Below are 15,978 nucleotides of genomic sequence, written 5' to 3' on the forward strand. Positions count from 1 at the left end.
TGTATTTCAGGAATTCTTACATCCCTGCTTCAACTTCCGTTATGGTAGAGATCAGAGAGACTGAACGGCTCATTCATGGTTATTTTTTTCTTATTACTTGGCTGAAACAGGATTTGTATTTTATATTAAAAAAAAAAAAAATGGCAGCTTTCCATTTAGTGAATCACTTTAAATTACAACATTAACAACAAAAAATGTGCTCAAGTGAAACACCATTTCCAATGCACACCATCATGAACTTCTAGTAGGTAGTTTACATTTTAAGTATATAGTCACATAGTCTCTAGTAACTAATGGGGTATCTGTATACATATAGTGACCTATTTGAAATGACATTTCCTTTTTGTCATCAAAGCAATACAAACATCCAGAGAAACCAATTTTAGAAAGCCAAATCAGTCATTCATATGCGAACAATCAAAAATAAACAAAATATACATTCAAGGAAAATTATATTGTCAACAGTTATCACTGTGCTTGTACTCAAAGTATTAGGGCTAAATCAGTTGTCCAGTTACCATCTTAAACGAGCTGCATATACTTATATTTTATTCATACATTTTACCTCTAAATATTAATTCAGATAACTTCAACACAAGGTTTTTGAAATAGATATTAATTATGATGTAACTGCAAAGCAACACATACAAATTCACAATTAAATTTTCTATTACTCCCTATAATTTAAGTATGTGGTTTAAATATTGAGATGTACTTTGGGGAGGACTTTGGAATTGCTTTGGGAAGGCATTATAACTTTTATTGCAACATACACAATCATTCAGAGGATGATGCAAGAAAATCTGTGCCAGATCACTGAGAGAAAAAATGGTTAATTATATTGAGATTTTTAAATTCAAGAAGATGTAACCACAAATACAAGAAAAAAAAAATCAGCTATGAAAAATGCTTGAGAGTAGGCCACTTGTAAGCACTTGCACACTGTCAAGTGCTCTATTACGCAGAGATTTTTAGGAACAAAAACTGAGACTTTTGAAATTTAAGACATCTGTTTACTTGTAGGATTTTTTTTTTTTTTGATTGCTAATCAAATATACAACTAAACTGCAATAATATTATTTGATAAGAAAATAAGTGATTATTTAAGTCTGTTGTAAATTTAGAGGAGTTACTTCAGGAGCCTGTAATAGCTGGATACTCCGAGCAATTAATTAAATGAATATTTGGTGACATAGCTATATAAATAGGAGTGGGGAGTAAGATAAAGGGGATGTTCCCATACTTGTCTCCTCCTGTTCTCTCAGTCTTTCTAAAGAAAATATTTTATGGCTCTCTGTTTGGATAAAAGGATAAGCTTTCATTTTAACAATAAAATCACTCGCTTTTTATTTGGTTCCTGCTGTAACAGCTTATCCATACCCATTTTAAAGCAACCAATCAACTGACAAACATAACCAAGTAACAAGGGACCTGCAAGGTTTAATACAACTCAAATCTAATCTAGCAGTGAACATGAGCTTACCCAAAGAGCAGCCCTTGAGTGCATTTAATTTAAAATTCTAAAACATGAACACAATTTATTCCACTTATGGAAGAAACTCAGCCTCTCTCTCCTCAGATCTAAAAGTCCTAAATCTGACTTGTCCATAATGGAACATTACCTTCAATTTCAGCAAAATTCACTTACGTTTTCTGAGACACAAGGTCCCTTAGAATTGAGAGAGACACAGGGCCCAATAGCTCCAGAAATCTTTACTTCTCTTGAAGTCTTCAAATTTTAAAGAAAAACATACATTAATATGCCACACTAAGAACTCAGATTTACTTTACCATTAATTAATTAAAAACTCAATGCATATCAGACTTTTTATACCTTTAGAAAAGATTATACACGTAATGCTTGATACATTTAGAGAAATTTTTCACGTGCTCACACTGAACACTGAATTATGTATGTTTGCTTTAACATGAAATAACAGCATGAATGTATATTAAAATATATGTTTATAAATAACAGAAGTTCTTCTCTGAGAACCTAAAACACATAATGTTCATTTTCTAGAAAAGTCATTACAATATTCAAAAGACATTAAAACTCGAGACTTGTAGGATAAGCCTGTACATATCCCACAGTGAATTCATACACAGAACGTGTGGATCTTCTAAACATATATATCTTAAAACAAAATCCACTTATTTACATTCTTCCAGTGTAATTTTCCTGTTTGAACATTCCTCTATAACTGAGGCTCTGTTACCACATTTCCCAGGATCATCCAACAAATTTCACAATAACACTCATATGAAAAAGAGTTTGATTATTTGTCCAGGTAGTTAAAAATTAAACAGGCTTTTGCTGAACAAGAAAATAGTCCCATATTCTTCTACAAGGCACTGTTGCAATACAATAAAGATAATGGCAGCCTACATCTTAACCTAGAGCACATTCAGTTCTAACCTCCTCCCAAGAGAGAAGATAAAAATGAACATTGTTGAAGTGCCCAAATGGATTCTGATAAGGATGGAAAATTAAAAGAAAGTTTTCCTGCACTATATAAAGAACCTGGATCTAATCCAAGAAATGCTCACTATTGATACTAAAATCTAAGCACATAGCACTGTGAGTTTCTAACACAGACTAATTTTAGTTCAGTCTCCCTTTCAGCTGTCATTGAATGCAGGGTAAAAAGGAATTAATGTTTTATCTAACTCACATTTACAGAATCATGAAACTGCAAAGAGGTAACGAGGTAGTAACGAGGTTGGCTGTGTCCAAGCCAACCATGAGGAATCTCTTAATTGTGTTCCTAAAAATTCCTTAAAGGACAGATTCTGAAGTTCACAGCCATTCTACGCCACGGTTTCCCTAACACGTTGCATTTTTTATTCTTACCTTTATTTCTAATGTGCCACCAAATCCCATTTTAAATTGTCCTTGCATATCTTTTGTGAATACTCTCTGAAAGGTCTGTTTGAATAAAGATGTATTGAAAGAGTCTCCCATTACCATGTAGCCTCTAGACAAAAACATAAAACAAAAAACAAGAACTTATGTGCAAAATAATTGCATGATAACTCATCTATTTTAACCTAGGATTTATATAGCTTATTTCTATTAAAGCCTAAGACAGTTCATGGTGAGGTATGTTTTTGTCTTCTTGACTATCATGAAGTTAATACTCTGCTAAATGTTAGGGATGAATTTAAGTGAGCTTCTCATCCAAACAGTAAATTAAGGTCACTGTGATTATAATATATAATAAAATCTTTCACTGGGAAAATACTACATTGGACTTGAGCACTACAAATATCTCATAACCTTCTCATGCAGTCAGCTACCTAATTCTAACATTCAATATTCTGAACATATTTCCACACCATTTTATTTTGTATATGCACTCATTCAGGCTTAAATCTATGCCTAAAAAGCATGATTTGTTTTTATGTTTAGCAGTCTTCTGTGGATATTGCAATGATTGCCACTCACCCTGAAATATCATATACTGCATTCAGGAAATAATAATGGGAGATACTACTATTATTCAAGAATATTAATGAATAACATTCTTAAAATCTGTTAATAGGTCAAAAGAAGTCTGAAAGAAGTTATAGAAGTTTTCACAAATTTTTCTTCATCTTACTTGAAGATGGAAGACAACAGACATGGGCAGAATCAGAAACCCCTCCCTGTAGGTAGAACGTAACCAAATAGAAAATTGGAACAGCTATAGAAGGAATAGTCAAACTACACATGAAGCCTAGTTTTGCTGTAAGAGCAGAAACAGGGTATGGTGAGTCACAAGAGCAAAAAATAAGAGCAAAATTACACTAATATACAGAAAAATATAGCTTGAATTTAATGCAGAAAAGTCAATGCAAAAAATAAGTCATATGTACAGGTAAAGTCAACACAGAGCTCCTGAACAGTGGAAACTCCCATGTGAAGGCTATACATACGGCTCTGAAAAGAAACTATTCAGCACTGGCTTGCATGGTCAAGCTGGCCTGAAACTCAGTGTGGAAAAAAAAATATGGAAGAAGAATTTGCAGGATTTACAAAATGAATGAGGTGGTTAGAATACAACCAATGGTCAAAAGCTATCCCAGGCTGTAGATCTGCATAACAGAAAGGGAGAGTGTGTCATCCACAATGACAGGAAACAGAGGAGTGGTTCAGGAGAAAGACTTGAATTGCTTTGATCAGATTAAAATGAACAGATGGCAAGACACGCTGGAGGAATATAAGAGCATGTGTAAAACACAGAACTGGATAGATGAGCAAAATTCAGGAGCAACAAGATGCATCAGTTATGCAACCTGATAATCACCTGAGACATCAGTTGAAGTTATGTGCAACAGTATCGAGAAGAAGGGTATAAACAAGACAGAAGGAATAACAGAGTTTTGTACCACTCTGAACAGCAAGAAAAAGCATAACAGGTCCTTATCTTTACTGAAACCTAAGACTTACATACACACACACACCAGTACATCAGATAAAGCGTTTAAGATAGTCACGTTATTTAAGCCTCAAGCAGATCATACAAAAGAAAAACAGTACAAAGCCTGCTGATAAACACACAATTATGGTGACAAATTTCAGCACAAATGCAACCGTCACAGTAAAACGGAGTTTAGAGGAAAAAAAAAAAAAAAAAGCAGAATGTTTTTGCTAAGTTTTCCTGTTAAATAATTCAAAAAAGTAAAAAAAAAAAAAAAAAAAAAAAACATCTTCATATGCTACTTAAAAATGAACAGGCACATACCCAGTGTAGTTGGGACAACACTTCATCTCCAGAAGACCAGTCTGATCCAATGCACATGCATATATGTCAACAACATGACCATTTGTTGCAGCCCGATTAGCCAGGGCTTCAAAATGCTAAATCCAAGATGAAAATACAGTTCATAGCAATTTATGACGTGAACGCTCATCTTTACATTAAATCCTAGACTCCACAATTTTCTCTAAAACATCATTATCTGACTTTACTCACATCATATCCTAATAAAAGACTTTTTTTCCTGAATTTTAGTCTGGAATTTTCAACATCTGTGTTTTATTTTCTGACCAGCTGAGAATGTGACACACCCTAGAAGACCAATTGTTGCTACTTAAAGTAAAAAATGACCTTGATTTTTTCATTTTCAACTGTGCATTAATGACCAGTTCTGTGATTTGGATCTAAATTTACCTCTCTAATCTCAAGCATTTACAATGGCAGGTGCCCATGACTGAGCTAATAATTTGGCTTTCATTATAATCAGTCAAGATTAATTCAATAGGTTTTGGATGAAGTTCACCTGCCCAAATGTACCTTTAGGATGAAGTGAAATTGGCCTAAACACTACTGACTAACTGTCCTTGAAACTACAGAGATGCTCTTGAGGCTGTCTTAGAAGCAGACAGCCTCACTCTAGATTTAGTAACATGAATCTGCTCCAATGTAAATCAGGGAACTACTCCAAAGAACTTTAATAAGAGCTGGACAAAGTTCTAAGTCAATATACTGAAATTTTTGGAGAAGTTTCTGTTGACATCCAGAGACATTTTGACAAAAACACGCAATTCCCACCTTTGCTACCACTGCTAACAGTATCTTACAGTGCCAGGCAACAAATGTTTACTTAAAAGTAGGTACGTAAAACATCACCCATTATCTTCTCTTACCTTTGTGCCCTTTTTAACATATTTAGCATTGTCTTTTTCAATGTCATGCCAGGATCTTATAGGTAACTTCAGTTCATCCCCTACAACCATCCCAGGTCCTTGTGTAGCTGGTCCTCCAATGAACATCATTATACGTGCGCCGGTGTTAGGGAAAGTGCACTGCAGGAAATCACAGACAAATGAAACCATCAGTTTTTGAACTGAAAAAATAGCTATGCAGGTCTTTACCACACTAATAGCATTCTAAAAATAATTGTATTTTTTTCCTCCAGAACCCTACATTCCTTACTAATTCAGCCTCAAACTTGCCTCATTAAAATGTATATTTAAACACCTGCAATATGCTATGCATGTATGGGATGATATTCATCAGAATCATCACACAAATCTAATATGCATCAATTACTAAAGTTTTTACATATTGACTGGGACAGCTTTTCTACAAGATATCTATTTACATATTAGCTCAACTGTAGTTAAAGCTATTACCTCAAGGAGTCCTACAGCTATAGAAAGAGCCACTCCAGAAGAACGTAAGGGCCTTTTCCCTTGTGGAACGGGCCAAGGATCCCGCTGCAGTTCACCCAAAAGATCAGTAAGATTCATATCAATCTTCTGCACTGGTTGCAAGAATCTGGTAAGAAACAGACGGCATTGATTTAGATTGTAATTTTAAGATAAAAACGATACCAGTTGCTCACCCGCAACAAAGAAGACACATATTACAGTATGAGACATTCTAGTCTGGATTCAGAGCAATGCCTCTGCTTCACCAAGAAAATGCAGTTTTCAACACAGAGCTTGTAAAACAAAGATTTGCTGACTTAGAACTGTAGCCACTACCCAGAAAGAACCATACCTAGCCAAAAGAACACAGCAGATAATCACCTAAGAATCTCAAAAAGACTTTCTCTCATGAGAATCAAACATCAGCGGACAATTTCCAGCTGAGAGACAACAGGGGAGGGGCAAGGAGAAGAATACAGAAAAACGGAAGAGAAAACTGGACATAGTTTTCGACATAAAAGACAGGCATTAAAGCAGTCATTAACACCTTCCAGCATACCAACCAACAGGGACACAGGATTACTATAGATCCGTAAATAACTACGTAACACAGAACATTTCCAAAATGTCATCTAGATAATTTGACTACCACACCTTATGTCTTTTCTTCCCAGTACAAACTGCCAGGACAGAAACAGGCTACAGCCACAGGTTTCCAAGTGAATTTGTGACCAACCAGAAAGTTCAACTCTTGGTTGATTTTTTCCATTATCACATAACTTAAATTCTCCAATCAGTGTAGCCAAGATGAGTTTTTAAATGTTTTAAGCACATTACCTGTTAGAAGGTGGTGGCTGTTGCACTTGAGGACCCCGGCCGACTTGTGAAACAGCTACTTTTGTCAGTCCTAGCATTTCCTGCAGTCAAGTACATAAGATTTCAGTAAAAAATTTGTTCACAGACTATTTGAAGTTCATCATCATCTCAATAACTTCTTTTTCTTTGCTTTTGTGTGTTACCTGAAGCTGCTTTGCAGAAAGGTCCTTTGTTCCTCTGAAGACATAACTTTTGGAAATTCCTTCACAGCCAAGCTCATGAACCTGCACCATTCGCCCGAAGGTAATGAGACCCACTAATGCAGTTGGTGGCAGAAGACTAAGTGACATTTGCATGGATTCTTTCAGAGCTTGCAAGTCTTCGTCTTCCATGCATGTGTCCACAACATAAAGAAATATCAAAGGCATCTGAGGACCTCGCTGTAAGAAATAAAAATATCATCACATGAAAAACAGATCTTGCAACATTTACAGGATCAAAAATGAACAAATAAAGTACACAATATGTAAGTTTTGTTATTTTATTCATACCAATAATGTCAGTGTACCATCTAATTTACCTCCCTCCTCCCTCTCAAGTAGTAATCAGTATCCAAGGCTGAAGGGGAACAAAATCCAAATCATAATAAACTCTGCACAAAAACTAAATGAATACTACGAAAAAAAAAATCCTTTGTGTTGAAATTGTTCAAGATAGCAGCAGCAGTAAGAAAACCCTTAGCACAAACACAAATTAAACTCCTAGTTTAAGAAGAAACTTAAAGCAATAGACCTAAGAGAAATATTGTCTTTAAAAGAAACCAATTTTTGGTTTTTTTTGTTTTGTTTTGTTTTTCATTTTTTCAAAAACAGCAGTCTTATTAGCTATCTTTGTGTTCTGATAAAAACTTGTTTTCCATTTCCAATTGATGACAAACTTTCAATCTACTAACAAGCACATATACTTAGTCATTAAAATGCAGTGAAGAAATAAAATCAAAATTAATTCATTTTGTATACTGTTAGCTTATAGATAATATTAAAGATTTTATTTAATGACTTTACCTGTACTACATATTCAATGCTAGAGAACTGAGGCAAAAGTTCAGCCGGCTGATTCATTTCAGATATGCCAGCATAGGTAGGAGGAAACTGCAAATAAAAACAAATATTAAGCATAAACAGAAGATTAGAACTTCAGCAAAAACATATGTATGGGCTACTTGCCTCTACAAAAGAAGCTCACTATTGTTTGCATTGAGATTTTTTTAATGACATCTCTGATGATATAGTTACATACTAGTGTTATCACTATCAATTTCAGTTCACAGCTATTATTTGAAAAATGAGAATTTTTCACTTTTACTTTACAAAATGAATGTTTCATTTTCTTACCTGATTTCTCTGGTAACAGAAGTTGCAAGCCCAGAGTTTTGCTCGATAATCCACTTGGCTGTAAAAATACAGTAAGAAAAGTTTAGACTGTATGAAAAATTTGTTTTCTTCCAATGACCTTAGAATACATTTGATTTTTCAAAAACATACTGGCTTTGAAAAAGCTTCTTCCTAAATATCCCCATTAAAAATTCAAAATAAAATTCAGTCTTACACACATATGAGGCAAACTGTTGTCTTTAGAGAGGAATGACAGTCTTCAAGAAAAGGGAGCAAGTAAGAAACTTACAAATACACAGCCAGCACTTTTATTAGACCTTTTCTGCATATTGTTAGGGAAATCATTCTAAGCCTCTCTGTTTTTGCATTTTTCTCTTTTCTGAGTTTATTCCCGTTAAGAGTCTGGGACTCTGCTGTATATTAGGGCATATATATTATGCCCTAATAAAAAAAGGTTCCAACTTGACAGCTATTTCCCTTGTGCAAAAAAGATTTTTTTTCCAAAGGGTGAGCCCCTTTCAGCTACATCTTTGTTTGCATTCAAATAGCTTTAAAAAATGCAACTTGTATCTTCATGCCATACAGATATCTTACAAAGTCCTATTCACATCTTATGGGAAAGAAAATTTTATATGTTTTCAAGGTACACTTCTTGCTAGGAGACAGGAAGTATATTCTGTCTAAAATAGCAAAGGGTTTTAAACCTATCATTACATCTTTCCATAAATCCAAGCATGCTGTAAACACACACAGCTCTATTAAGATCAAATGAGCTATGCTAATTCTAGGGGCTGCAGATTAGCTAGCCTGATACACTCTGATTTTACCCTCTTTCAGGCCTGCTTCTGGTGTATTTATTTATTTATTTATCTATTACATCTTATTTTAGCTTCTGTTTTGGTAAGTTAAATCACCCAGCCTGCTTGGGTCTACAAATTAATTAAGGTTAGTAACAAACGTCATTTATTTTACTTGCAAATTAAACTATACCAGGGCCGAATAATTACAAGTAGATAGCACAACTTTTCACCCAAGTGATTTCCTAGAGGTGAAACGCAGTAATATACTAACTCACAAGACACATATTTCCAGAAAAAATAATGTACTGAAGTACGCTGAAACAATTAGTTAAGTGAAAGCCATGTTTAAATTACGTTACACCTTAAAAGTTTATGATTATAGATTTTCACATCTAGAAGTCTGAACTGTATACAGATGTGAGGAATATTTGAACTCCAGCTAACTGCATCTTCTGCACAGTTCAACTGGCACTACTCTAAATATTGGTTTGTTATTGGAAAGATATTGACATAACATAAATACATTAGGTTTACCATAAGGGATTCAGAACAGCTCGACACGTGGTCCTACTGCACAAAACTGGCTCATACTGAATAGGAGGCAAGTCTGGCCGCTCTTTCAGTGGTGTGAAGAGGGCAGCCACTGGGACTACCATTCTTGTGGCTTCAAGACGACTTGAAGGCCACACATTCCAGCTGAATCTAACTCCATCTCTGTCCTCATTCTGCTGGATAAATTCCAGGAAGGTTGTCATGGTCAGCTTCTCTGTTTAGCGCTAAAATAAAAAGATAACCATAAGCAGAATGTGGAAATATAAGCATTGCAAATACTAAATAGTGAATGTACTTGATGGCAGTGATCTTCTGATCAGTTCTTGATTTAAGCAACAAACGGGCAAGAAATGTTATAACTAAAGCAATAACTCTAGGGTAGGTCAGAGCAGAGAATATACAGAACTTCAACATGCTATAAAAAAGACATAGGGAAAAAAAACACAGTGCTTTAGACCTTTCGCTAATCTATTTAATTATTAATTCTGCTCATTCTTGAAGAATCTTTCATTCTTGCAAACTACTCCAATTTCTTTTAGAAATCAAATAGCAAAAAAAAAAAAAAGTATTTCTACTCAGTGTTACTACATTGTTTCCTGCTGTAGCAAATTTTGTAAGAATTTTATAACCATACTTAGCCATTTTCAATAAGCAACATATTTGTAAATATAAAGGAATAAAAACTGATATAAAATGATACTCCACAAGGGTACATTCCTGTAGCAATGCTGGGAAATAGCTCTACAAGAAGTACACATACCATATCCCACTACATTATTTATCAAGATGTGCCTTCAGCAATTTTTTGAACTCAAACTTAACATTTTGGACAGCAGCCTAAGGTTTTCAAGACTTTCAGCAACAGTAACTCAGAAGCTGGAGCACTGGGGAACAGAGATACATCTGAAAAGTTCAACAGAAACCTGTGAGCATATGGGGAGGCCAGCAAGCAGTGACCCACTCAAGAAACTCAGCTATGCTCACACCATCTCTCAACTTCTGCTGTTTGTTTCACAGTACGTTTTAGGATACCTAAGTTGTACAGTTTCTTTTCCAGCAACTATAAACCTCCACTACCAAATCAATAAGAATTTACTGTAAAAGTCTACGTGAACCACCTAACAGACAGTCTGGGATAATACTCCTAGGTCTCAATTTAGACTGCACTAAGTTAACGAACAGCTTTAGACAGGCAGGCATCCTCCTGCATGGGGATGTAAATCAGGAATCACAAGCACGCTGACCTTCTTAGCCCAGCAATTACACGAGCTGTGGCAGACTCCTATAAAACTCTCCACTTCTAAAGACCTAGCTCTCTTTGCAAAAACAATGTAATGGCATTAGACCATTTGACCTTTAGTTTCCACAATAATTAAAAAAAAAAAAAAAAAATCAAGTAAAACTTCAATCTAAAAACTTAAGAGCTTCAATCTAATGATGACTTGTAACCAAACAGATTATTGCCATGCATAAAACAAAGAGAAACCCTACATTCCACAGTTAAAGCAACAGGGAATTAATCAGCTGTTAGCATGTCATGAAAGCTACAAAGAGCAATCAAAAAGCTACAAAACACAACAAACAAGCAAACTTAACTACAAAGTATCTCCTCTCTTGTAGTTTTCCACTAGTCTCCATGCTGTAACAGAAATATTATGATAATATTGTCTGTCAACACTTCCATGAGCAGGTCACCTCACTGACACTAGCAGAAGATCCCTATGTCACAGTACTACAACACTGGAAGCCAGAGCATTTGTGCACAGGAGCTTTTCCACCACTGTTACTCACAGAGCTGCAAGGCCATCAGGCAAGGAACAAAACTGAACAAAAACAAGGAGAGAGTAATACCCAGAAGCCAGAATTAGAACAGAGGGATCAGAGAATGAAAATAACTCCACTAAGGTGGAAAAGCCAGCCTGGTATCTGAAGCAGATGGAGAATGTAATAGGTTTCCTAATACATCAAAATCCATCACTGTTCTATGCAACAGGTGAAAGAATATTATCCCTGAGAAATGGGATAGTGGTACAACAATACGTATGAGGAAACAGCCTTAGCTATAAGCACAAACCAAATAACTGAATCATCTCTCCTTTTAAAATTATCTCCTAAAACCACTGAGAAAATTGCAACTTAAGAGACCACTTCAGCAGTTTCATATGAATCTGCTACAAAGTCCACCAGCTCCAGCTCCAACATGAATTCCCAATTCCTGTGCTGGACTTTGAAGTCTCTTCTCCACGTTAATCCAGCTACATTTGAAACGGCTTTACATGAACGTTATTTTTACTAATCAGTCACTGCACCACAGAGGGCAACGTACAAACACCACTGTGCAGTGACAAATGAAGTACACGTACATATATGGAAAAGAGTTATTGGATTTAATAAGTTAAATACTGTTACTTTCTAACAGGCATTACCTATTCAGAGGGCAGAACCTCCTAATAATCAAGTTTTCCTCCACCTTTTCTTCCATCCTTTTCTTCCTTTCCAAAAGCCATGAAAACTTAGATATTTGATCTTACATTTTCTGGGATAGCTGCGAGGATGCGTGATATGAGACCAGAAGACCAAACCCTCCTGATCTACCTAACAAAGGCTGCATCTGCCTGAGAATCACAAAACACATACTGCCCACCTCGGAAAACCACAGAGAACTGATTTTCAAAGCAGCTGAACAGCAAAAGCTCTGTGTTGGGGTGTCACTGCTCCAGCTGGGCTGCAGGATAAGACACCCAGCAGAGACCAGCAGTCCTTCCTGGCTTGTTTCTTCCCACTGCTGAGACTGTTCACCTCCCACTCCTGCACCACAGCAAGTTCACCCTGTATCATGCTCGAAGAAGCCACACCTGAATTGCATAAAAAGTCACAAGCTGAGTATAAAGGTTTCATTCTCAGGTAAGTAATAGTATTGATGCAATTACTCTGACTGGATGCAAGAGTGCAGTTAGGACTTTCTAACCACTATACATATCAAACACGCTTGACACACCACTCAGCAAGGATAAAACTACCCTATAGATGAATGAACAGTTTTGAAATACCTTACTTTGAAATCACATTATTTTAAATAGCTATTCTAGAAGTACAAACACTAATGATGCAGTTTCTTCAAAACAGGTTATTCTAAATGCTCCTGCTTCAAGCTCAGCACCTTTACCCACCACTTATGAACGTGTCCCAATACCAAAATAATATCCACTAATCCTTAGAAGCACATACAAAACCAAAACATTTCTCTCTACAGCCATTAGCACTTCAGATACAAATCTATTCCAGTTCCAAGAGGTCTGTATGAGGAGAATGATTTAATACGTATCGAAAGCAACCACAAGCAGTCAAAGTGACAACATAAGTATCTAGTTGTCACATATTTACTCACACAGGGTCATCAGCCAAACCTACCCTCCCAGTTCTGTTTGACTTTTTATAAGCAATCTGAGTACATAACAACACACCTAAAAAATAATAAAATAATAAAGAGATCCGAATGCACCAGGGCCAGCCTGAGCACGACGTCTGTGTATCTTCAGCCGTCTCTCAGGGCACCACGGTCAGTCCCCGGGCAGCGTCTTCCCCCACCTTCCACCTCAGCGGGTGCCGGGGCCCTTCCCCAGAGGACGCCGGGGGGCTCCCGGCCCAGCAGCCGGCCGGGGGTTCCCCCCAGCCCCACAGAGGTGCCCCCGCTCCCACCGCCCGGCTCCAGCCCAAGCCCTGCCGTGCCCGCTCACCCCGCGTCCCGGCCGCCTCCCTCACGCAGCCGCGGCAGCGCTGCCGACGCAGCCAACATGGCTGACGGGAGGGTCCCCGCCACGTCAAGGGGCAGAGAGCGGCGGGACGGGACGGGCCGTGACGGGGGCGGGCTGAGCTCCGCCGCTCCCCAGCCCCGGGCTGTGCTGCGCCTTACCGGCCTCAGGGGCTGCTTGTTTTCCAAGTATTCGGCTTGCAGCTTTCTTTTAAAGATCTTCCTCTGAAGTGCGTGTGGGAAATGTTGTATCCATGCTCCCATCCGCCAGAGGGAGTTTCGCCTTCTCTCCCTTTCACGCGTGGCACCGGCTGGCTGAGGCACCTCCTGTCCGCACCTCCACCTGCGTGTGAATCTACCTCTCCGTTACCTCGCCCTGCTCGTCTTCTTTTTTTTTGCTAGGGTCTGGCATAAATCCTCAGGACTGAGCCAGCCAAGGTGCTGAGAGTCCCTGAATTCACTCTGTGTGACACCCATTTTCCAAGTGTTTGTGTCAACTACTTAATCTGGAAGGGTTTTTTTATCAGATTCCCTGAGGAAAAAAAAAAAAAAGTGTATATATATACACACACACACATATATATGGTGTTTTTCATCCTGACATAATATTTCTATCTGACATTTTGAAATATTTAGAAATAGAATGTGTTTATTTAATATCTGCACAGAAAGCTTCATGTAGCCTTAACTTGGCTCTTTTTTTTTTTTTTTCCCACAAAACCCAAGTTATAGTGATATCTAGGTCTCAGGGCTTTTTAAATAAGCCTGCCACAAAAGGCTAAAACAACAGCTTCTGTCTTTCCTGAGAAATCCTAGTGACAGTGATACAGACAAGAGGGAGGACTGAGAAACATCCTGCTGTATATACCATGTCCTCCCTCACTGTGACTCTGAAAATGCTATGGCCATCAACCAAATAACGACTAAAACATCTTTATCCTAACTTATTACATGTCAGATATTTTTATGTAGAATTTCTATGCCATTCCATCTCTGATATTGTTTGCCCATCCTCTTTAGCCTAGAAACATGAGCAGATAAAAATAATAATTAAAAAAAAAAAAAAAAACTTAAAAGGAAACTTTTCTTAAAGAAAACTTTAAGAAAACTTAAAACTTAAATTTCCACGTCCTCAAATCTCACTCCCAGCTGTGGGAGTATTAAACTGATAAACTGAAGACCGCCAAGGACATGTAACCTCCTCAGTTTGGAAGAAAAATAACAGCAGGATGACTTTCAAACAGATGCACTGAAAGTAATTCAGTGTTTTAATTTCAAGAGTAATCAAGTACTGTGTTGAACGTTTTCAGAAAAATGCAATGAAAAGACACAATTCCCAAAGTCAGAACTTTAGGAGGTCTAAGAACAACAAGAAAAAAAGAGACAGCTGAAACATTTGAAAATGCTTAAAAGGGAAGAAGGAAGAACTGGAAAGTTTAGAGTACATATAAAAGGTATACAGTATTTTTAATCAGTCATTAGCACAATTAAATTTCATTATATAGTGACTCAATCCAATGTTTTAAATTACTTTTAAGTCTTGCAGCTGCCATGATGGCACAAACCACAAAAAAGTAAAGAGAGGCAATAAAATAGAGCAGAAAATTGGGTCCTAATACTGTATGTACACATTCTGAGAAAATATATTATCTCCCATTATTAGTTTGTACAGAAATAGTATTTTATTTTTCTTAATGAAGATTTTTTAGTTTATGAGTCAGATTTTTTAGTCAGCAGTGCATATCCACTGACGGCAACTCACCTTTTCTTTGGGAAAGTATTCTTCCATAATGCCTAGGCAGCTGAGAAGAAACAGTATTCCATTCCAGTTTCTTTTTCCTCTTCTTCCAGTGAATCATATTGACTAGCCATTGCATCAACATTGTGGTAAAACTTGTAAGTAACAATTTTGTTGATCTTGGAAGACTATCTGTAATAATTTAAATAGTTATTTGGCTTAAACAGTATCAAAAGTTCCAGAAAAAAAAAAATCTCAATACAGGAAGTATATTTAAAGTACATTTGTATCTCTGGCATCTTGTTCTGTTCATAGTTCTTGACTTCACAACAAATAAAAAGAAATAAGTTCTGAATATTACCAAAGTTTTAGAAGATAATTTTTTACAGCTTGACTCACCAAAGATTTTTTCTTGACTATTGGTCAACCTTCCCAAAGAGAAATCACTGTGGTTTTAGGTTAGCAGGTTTTATTTCAAGTGATGGCTACAATGGTCACATACTCCACCAGGATGTTAGATCCGGAATTCAGCATTAAATCTCTTTGTTACACGTACGTGGTTTTGGAAACACCTTAAAACAAACAAAAGTCATCGGAGAGGAGGAGTTAAGGTTGATGATTGTTCAGAACTATGTTAATACAAAGGAGAAAAAAAAAAAAAAAAAAAGCTACTGCTTCTTAAAACTTAGAACTATTTAGAGCTACTCTGATCTACTATATGGGTGGTGGGTAGCACTAAACTGATCTGGCACATTATTAAGAATTATTAAGGAAAAATAATATACAAT

At 36.6% G+C, this 15,978-nt stretch overlaps 1 protein-coding gene across 4 annotated transcripts in view; it reads right to left on the reverse strand.

The window, feature by feature from the left end:
* SEC23A (SEC23 homolog A, COPII coat complex component) overlaps positions 1-15,762 on the reverse strand; it is a 28,270-nt gene extending 12,508 nt beyond the window's left edge. The window contains exons 1-13 of one of the 4 annotated variants that reach the window (XM_082761643.1): positions 15,590-15,762; positions 15,215-15,382; positions 13,615-13,984; positions 9,684-9,925; positions 8,350-8,407; positions 8,020-8,106; positions 7,159-7,395; positions 6,977-7,056; positions 6,122-6,266; positions 5,633-5,791; positions 4,728-4,843; positions 2,855-2,978; positions 1,649-1,729 (exon numbers count right to left, since the gene is read on the reverse strand). In XM_082761643.1, the coding sequence (XP_082617769.1) occupies positions 1,649-1,729; positions 2,855-2,978; positions 4,728-4,843; positions 5,633-5,791; positions 6,122-6,266; positions 6,977-7,056; positions 7,159-7,395; positions 8,020-8,106; positions 8,350-8,407; positions 9,684-9,904 (1,308 nt within the window). In that variant the 5' untranslated portion in view covers positions 9,905-9,925; positions 13,615-13,984; positions 15,215-15,382; positions 15,590-15,762. Of the gene's footprint in view, positions 1-1,648; positions 1,730-2,854; positions 2,979-4,727; positions 4,844-5,632; positions 5,792-6,121; positions 6,267-6,976; positions 7,057-7,158; positions 7,396-8,019; positions 8,107-8,349; positions 8,408-9,683; positions 9,926-12,345; positions 12,487-13,165; positions 13,386-13,438; positions 13,522-13,614; positions 13,985-15,214; positions 15,383-15,589 lie in introns of those variants that run through there. The other 3 variants (XM_082761645.1, XM_082761646.1, XM_082761644.1) reach the window with 3 other exon arrangements.
* Between the last annotated feature and the right edge of the window lie 216 nt (positions 15,763-15,978).

The sequence above is a fragment of the Aythya marila genome, assembly GCF_965140915.1.
Source record: "Aythya marila genome assembly, chromosome: 5".
Classification (NCBI taxonomy): Eukaryota; Metazoa; Chordata; class Aves; order Anseriformes; family Anatidae; genus Aythya; species Aythya marila.